The sequence below is a fragment of the Penaeus monodon genome, chromosome 35 (genome assembly GCF_015228065.2).
Source record: "Penaeus monodon isolate SGIC_2016 chromosome 35, NSTDA_Pmon_1, whole genome shotgun sequence".
In the NCBI taxonomy this organism is placed as follows: Eukaryota; Metazoa; Arthropoda; class Malacostraca; order Decapoda; family Penaeidae; genus Penaeus; species Penaeus monodon.
This window is the reverse complement of record NC_051420.1, coordinates 14,310,786-14,318,285: the sequence shown is the minus strand read 5'-3', so window position 1 is coordinate 14,318,285 and position 7,500 is coordinate 14,310,786. Positions and strand designations below refer to the sequence as shown.

At 37.7% G+C, this 7,500-nt stretch overlaps 1 protein-coding gene across 1 annotated transcript in view; it reads left to right on the top strand.

Moving 5' to 3' along the window:
* The window catches only part of LOC119595088 (inter-alpha-trypsin inhibitor heavy chain H5-like), a 44,982-nt gene that overhangs the window by 24,333 nt on the left and 13,149 nt on the right, over positions 1 to 7,500 (top strand). Inside the window, exons 3-11 of the mRNA XM_037944232.1 lie at positions 181 to 350; positions 629 to 730; positions 1,675 to 1,825; positions 2,012 to 2,132; positions 3,924 to 4,129; positions 4,654 to 4,830; positions 5,601 to 5,783; positions 6,290 to 6,423; positions 6,758 to 6,962. Of these exons, the coding sequence (XP_037800160.1) occupies positions 181 to 350; positions 629 to 730; positions 1,675 to 1,825; positions 2,012 to 2,132; positions 3,924 to 4,129; positions 4,654 to 4,830; positions 5,601 to 5,783; positions 6,290 to 6,423; positions 6,758 to 6,962 (1,449 nt within the window). The remainder of the gene's footprint in view (positions 1 to 180; positions 351 to 628; positions 731 to 1,674; positions 1,826 to 2,011; positions 2,133 to 3,923; positions 4,130 to 4,653; positions 4,831 to 5,600; positions 5,784 to 6,289; positions 6,424 to 6,757; positions 6,963 to 7,500) is intronic.

Below are 7,500 nucleotides of genomic sequence, written 5' to 3'. Positions count from 1 at the left end.
ATTATTGTTAGTGTTGATTAGAGATTGTGTTTATGCATAGACGGATAGTTAGCTGAACTTATTAATTGATTAGTTAAAGCAAAGATAGATGGATGGATCGGCATTTAGACAAATGGGTTCATAGAAAGATAGACACATGCCTGCACATAACTGACTATACCTCAAATACTAAACCTGTAGGTAAACTGCCATGGCGACGTCATCTCCCGCCTGGAAGTCACCTCCGAAGTGGGCCATCGTTACGCCGTCACCCACGTCACGGCCGCCGTCACGAACAGCAAGCCAAGGCCTTCTGATCTCAAGTTTAAAATGCTCTTGCCTTGGGGGGCTTACGTCTCCACGCTCACCATGTGCGTTTTTTTTTCTGACTTTTATTTTGTTTGTAATGAAATTCGTGAACTGGTATTTTCTTCTTCTTCATACAATCGTGATTATCACTAGCTTTATTACCATAATCATCAAAATCATCATGTTTTCTTTTTTATCTATTCTTACTACAGTAATAATGTTAACGATTAGAATTATTGTTATGTCATTATTGCTAATAATATCATTATTGTTATTATCATATCAAGATTTCTAGCATACTAAATAAAGCTAATAATATTAGTAATACTTGATCTTCCAGCGAAAGCAATGGCAAGAATTACACGACTATCGTAAGGGAGCGGCGCCCCCATGAGCGGCGGAGACCCGACCCCAACACTTCTAGTGATTCAGAGAAGAAGAGGTAAAAATAAGGTCGCATTTCCTATATTATTTTAATGTTTACCTTTTGTATTCTTCATTACTTTTTTCCTTTTTTTATTTTTCTTCTTTGTGTGTGTTTTTTCTTAACATTTCTTCATTTTCTTTTTAATAGTATGTCCTTAGTGCAAAAATATAAATGCTATGCCGATTGTCCTTTAACTATCTATAGTTTGTATTCTTATGTAATTTTCATCCAGTTAATTAAGATAACATTTCAAGTAATATCTTTATCTATCGTCTTCCTTTCAGCTTAGTGTCTTCAGTACAAATGAAATGGCATACTCTCTTCTGTTCTCAGACTAATTACGTAAAGATGCGATCATTAAAGTGTTCTGTTACTTTAGATTGTAGATAACGAATTTATATACATATATGCTAATCACGAGATTGTAGTGCATTAGCATGCATATATCAATGCTTCATAATGTAGATTAAAGTTAAACTAAAACATTCAATGGACGTATTTTCGTTTTTTTTTTTTTTTTTTTTTTTTTTTACAGCGCTTCCAGTACAGTGATACCTACTTATTTACATTCTTTGTATATTCATTATTGAATAATCTGTGTATCATATTGTTGAACTTTTTTCTATTAATTTTTTTTTCTAGTGACCAGCACAGAAAGGCAAAAAGGCACCTGAGTTACACCTTTGTTTTTCGTTGTTCATCAAGAACCTCTCAAATGAAGCGATTTTTTTTTTTCTAACAATGTAAAATTTCTTATGGAGTCAAATTACTCTATCAGACAATCAAAGTATTTTCTCAATACCAATTTCTCTCGTTTACAGTATCAAAATTCTATTGCAAAATATGAGAACTCCATCATAATAAGACATCTCTCGTTGATTATCAAAACTCTACCTCTCGAAACTATTTATTCATCAAACAATTTCAACGTTCAAAAATAAAATTCTATTTTCATGCAGTGCCACGAAGAAGATCAAAACCACACAGACGTTCAGAGCGAGTGCCAGCGTGGGTGCCAACGAGAGTGCCGTGTTCTACCTCAAATATGAAGAGCTGTTGCAAAGAGTGAAGGGAAAGTACACCCATAGGCTCTACTTAAGGCCTGCCAGTGTGAGTCATTTGTGTTAAAATTTTCGCCTGTGTTTTTATTTCAGGTATTATGCTTAATAGGTGTGTGCGATGAAAAAAAATAATATGTATATATAATGATGAAAATATATATTAATAAACGAAGAAATAAAGCATATAACTATATATAAATATGTAACAGATTTCCGAGATTTTCTACTATTACAGAAAATCAACCTGTTGGATGTCAAAGTCCGAATTTCAGAGATGGAAAACATCACTGAATTTGAAGCTGAAATTCCAAACACAAACAATGACGAAAATGGCGGACTTTCTGGATCTAATGGAGGTTTGCATAAGAATGTTTCTTTCTGTTTTTGTGGGTAATGATGATGGGTATATTACTAGTTAATGTTAACAATGATGATAATGCCATAATAATAATCACCATTACGGCTATGTTAATGGCAATGACTGATGGCGGAGATCATGGTGATAGGAATTATTATGATAACGGTTGCGATATTCATAACAATACCACAAACTTGCAGGAACAAGGGGGAAATGTTGAAGGGGTGGAAGAACCCCCTGTTCTTTTTTCTTCCTCATACCGAAAGTGCCATTCAAGATAAGAAAAATAAGGCCTTTTTTATCAAGAGGGGGTCCTTTTTCAACTGAGAACCAATCGTTTTTAATGTCAGTGCACGGCAATTCATCCTCGTCCCCTGTACTCTTTCAACTCCCCATGAAGTTAATTTCCTTTTCCTCTTATTATAATTATCATTGTTCAAGTCCAACGTGTTTTTTTATCCTTTGTTTTCAAGAAGCTTCTTCGTAAACACATCATAAAAAGGAAAGAATATATATATATATATATATATATATATATATATATATATATATATATATATATATATATATATATATTGTGTGTGTGTGTGTGTGTGTGTGTGTGTGTGTGTGTGTGTGTGTGTGTGTGTGTGTGTGTGTGTGTGTGTGTGTGTGAATCCCCCGGATATTGGCTTTCCGTGATGGAAATATTTTCTCTGATTTTCTCTCAACAGCTTTTTTTTCTTTCGTTTTTTTTTTTTTTTTTTTTTTTTTAAGTAGTTCTGAAATAACGGCAGGATATTCATTCAGATATTGGTAATGGCCAGGAAAGAACGTATGAGAATAATATCTTTTTCGTTTTTCTTTATTAGGAAGAATACGTAGCCAATGTTAGACGAAAATCAGTGCATCGAGAATAGTCTTTTTCAGATTTTCACATTTTCTAAACACTTATTTTTTTTCTCGTTTTCTTTAGTGCATCAGGAGCGGCTAAATTTTCCGAAAGTATTGCTGAATTTCCGATAAGACTAATGCAATCCTAATCATAACGTTCATAAAAAAAAATATTTGGATAATAACAGTAACTAGAGGGACAGTGAGTAATAATAAGAACAATGATGATAAACGCTATTTGAAACTACAGTTAACGATAATGTCATGGACAAAAATGTCATCAGTGAGGTTGATAATTTAACTGATTGAGACTACTGCTAAATATAGGGTAAATACAATAATACTTTTTCATAATAAAAAAAAACAGTTGATTTATAGATAGATTAACAAAGGAAATCTAGAAATGAAAAGCAGTGAATGTTAATAAACATAAAAATGCAACGAAACTGAACAAATTCACAGGCACTTGCACGAGGGGAGGGGGTAAGGGGTAGCGGAGACCTCTGTTCTTTTCTCTTCCTCTTTTTCTCGTCTCCAGAGCGCTTGCAACTCATCGTCAAATGAATATCCTGTATCTTGTTTTTTTTTATTTTTTTTTATTGTTGAGTTCCAGCCTTTTTTCGAGCAGCTTCCTCGTAAACCTAAAAACGATACATTCATACATACATATATATATATATATATATATATATATATATATATATATATATATATATATATATATATATATATATACATATATATATCAGAAAGACTGTTCCCTTTTTGTGCAACAGGGAATGCTGCGAGCTTTCTAGAAAGAAAACTCTGTTAGAGACAAATCATAAACAACGAAAATAGTGCAAAGAATAATAGCAATACCGCTTTACTTATTATTTTTTAAAAATTTAACACTATTTCTTTCCATTTTCTTCAGTGCATCAGGAGCGCCTAAGCCCTTCGGAAATACTGCTGACTTACCGGGAGGATAACATCACTACAAAAGCCAAAAATATACACGGTGAAGACGGAAACAATGACGATAACATAGATGAGAATAAAGTAGACAGCGAAGAGGATAAGGAAGGTGTATTAAGCATTTCCTATGATGTGGATAGACAAGCTGATGGAGGAGAAATACAGGTGAGGGCTTGCGTTATGCTGTAGCATGTTATGTAGTGTTGTGTTAGCGTCACTCTTCTTATTGCATTATGTTCTGTTATGATGTGTGTCACTTTTATTATTGCATCATGCTGTGTTATGATGTTTAAGTGTCACTCCTCGTACTGTAAGAGAATTTGTTGATTTTTTGGCGAATTTATCGTGAATAATTATCGTGATTTCCATGTCTTCGCAGTGTCACATCTAAATCTTATAAAGGAATGTATTTTATTTAAGTTAATTCTATCATTGCTAGTACGAATAAATAACAATTCTCATTCTATTATGCCATTCACCTTCTTTCACTTTCATCTTCATATATTATCATTCATTATTTTAACACCATCTTTATCCCCGCGAGTTACTATTTTTCACCATCTTAGTACATCATCTGCCATCTTTCCACCATCTTCACGCCAACGTTCACTGTCTTATGCCATCATCACCCATTTTCACACCATCTTTACGTCATAATTAACACCATTCTCCGCACCATTCTCCATCAGATTCTGGGAGGCTTCTTCGTCCACTACTTCTGCCCCGAAGGACTGCCCAAACTGCCTACACACACGGTCTTCGTCCTCGACATCTCCGGGTCCATGTACGACTTCGGCAAACTCGACCAACTGAAGCTCGCTATGGAGTCTATTCTTCACAGTATGAAGCCGGAGGATTCTTTCGAGGTGTGGAAGGGTGAGCGAAGGGATGGGAGGAAGGAGGATGGGTGAGGGAGAGTGTTCCAAAGCTTATACCCTCATACCCAAAGTGTTCCAAAGCTGAGGGAGAGGGTGAGGATGAGATGGGGAGGGGTGAGGGTGTGGATGAGATGGGGAAGAGGTGAGGGAGAGGGTGAGGTGAGATGGGGAGGGGGTGAGGGAGAGGGTGAGGATGTGATGGGGAGGGGGGTAGTGGGAGGAATGGGTAGAGGGAGGGAGGAGAAGAACGAAGGTAGGGAAGGGGTAAGATGGGAGAGGTAGGAGTAATGGGAGGGGAGGAGGGGCAGAGAAGAGGAGAAGAGAATTGGGGAGGAAGGGAGAGAGGCAGATGGAGAGGGTAACGGGAGAGAGCGAGGCGGAGAGGAAGGAGCTATAAGACGGGAGAGTGAAGGAGGAGAGAGAGAGAGAGAGGTTGAGGGAGACTGAAACCAGATGATTCGTCGACGTGATGGAGAGTGAGCGAAGGAAGATGAGAGAAGGAGAAGGAGAGATTGAGGGAAAAGATTTAAAAAAAGAGGGAGAGCACAAGAAACCCGGTACAAAATTACATGCATATATATATATATATATATATATATATATATATATATATATATATATATATATATATATATATATATATATATATATATATATTGTATATGTGTGTATATGTATAATACATCACAAAGAAATAAATGTATACACCCAGATGAAAATGAGCATACCTTCACCCCTCTATAATCCCAACCCCACAGGTCTTGGTGTTTTCGACCCGTGTGACTTCCTTGGGAGTTTTCAAGGCAAATCCTAAGGACGTGGAACGAGGAGTAACCAAGATCAAGAGACTGCATGCCATGGGAGGCACCAACTTCAACGAGGCACTACTCAAGGCAATTTTGGAGATGAACAATTATAATGAAACCACGTCAGCTAAACAGGTTTGGTTTCTGGTAATGTTTACATATTAATGAGGCTGATTGCGTGTGTTTTACTGTGTTTGTTCTAGTCTTTTAACCGGTAGTTGATGGTAGCTTGTACCGTCATACCCAGCATCTTAGAGCCTCAAACCCAGCAAGTGTTCCAAAACTTAGATCCTCATACCCAGTGATTGTTCCAAAGCTTATACTTTCATACGCAGCGAGTGTTCCAAAGCTTAGATCCTCATACCTAGTGAGTGTTCCAGATCTTATACCTTTATACCCAACGAGTGCTCCAAAGCTTATACCTTCATACCCAGCGAGTGGTCCAAAGCTTATACCTTCATACCTAGCGAGTGTTCCAAAGCCTAGATCCTCATACCCAGCAAGCTTATACCTTCATACCCAGCGAGTGTTCCAAAGCTTAGATCCTCACACCCAACAAGTGTTCCAAAGCCTGTACCCAGCTTGTACCCCCCACACAAGTCCTCCATCCGGAAGCTTAGCTCTCGCCATCACTTCCGCAGGTGGTGTTCCTGACCGACGGCAAGCCCAACTTGGGGGAAACCAAGTCAGATTTGCTTCGCCGAAACGTGCGAGAAGCCAACATCCACAACTACCCGATCTTCTCACTCGCCTTTGGTGGAGATGCTGATATGCGGTGAGAGATAAGGAGAGGTTGCTGAAGTTTTGTGTGTTTATGGATAGATAGGTAGGTAGATAGATAGACAGATAGATAGTGTGTATAAATTGATAGGTAGAACGATAAGGTATATTGTGTGTGCGAGTAGTATACATTCTTTAAGTATATCCGATATTCGTTTGAAAACAGCAACAATATCAAGTACTTATACATTCAAACCGTCAAAATAAGATCTGCATTTGAACCTATTAACGTCCACGGAAACAATTTCCATCATTCCAACCTCCAATCACCACGCGACGACAAATCTACGGGAAGAAACCCCGCATTCAACACTGACCCTTCCCCGCAGATTGTTACGTCAAGTGAGCACAGACAACCGTGGATTCACCCGTAAGATCGACGCCCACGCCCAGCCCGCCGACCAACTCAAGGACTTCTACGAGGAGATTGCAACGCCGCTCATCACAGACGTCGATGTGATGTATCTTGACGACGAGGTTGAGCCGAACACCGTCGTACGTCAAGGGACGTCGACTTACTACTCGGGTGATGAAGTAAGTCAAGCCGTAACGTACAAAGCATGTTAATATTCATGCAATGCTGGAAATAGATACATAGCATAGGCGTAACAGTTATGTTAATTAGAGGTGGTAAATGTTGATACTCGTGTATTAGGTGTATGACGTAGGGTTTTATGCATGTTAATATTCATGCAGGTTTTATAGTATTATAGTACAGGTAAAGTATACCATAGGCGTAATAGTGGTGTAAACTACGGGTGGGGTACATTGATATTCGTATGGTATAATGCACGTTAATGTTCATCCAGTACTTGCAGTAGGTTTTATAGTACAGATAATACTAACTTAATTGGTGCATAGCATAGTAGTAGGTTTGGTATGTGTTAATATTTGTGTATAAGGTGCATGACGTAAGGTATAATGCATGATAATGCTCGTACAGTGCTTGAAGTGGGTACTATAGCACAGGTAGTACTTGCCTGATAAGTGCATAACGTAGACGTAATAGTTACGTCGATAGTCGTCCTTGAGTGCTTTCTCTTATTTTCTCGCTCTCTCTCTCTCTCTCTCT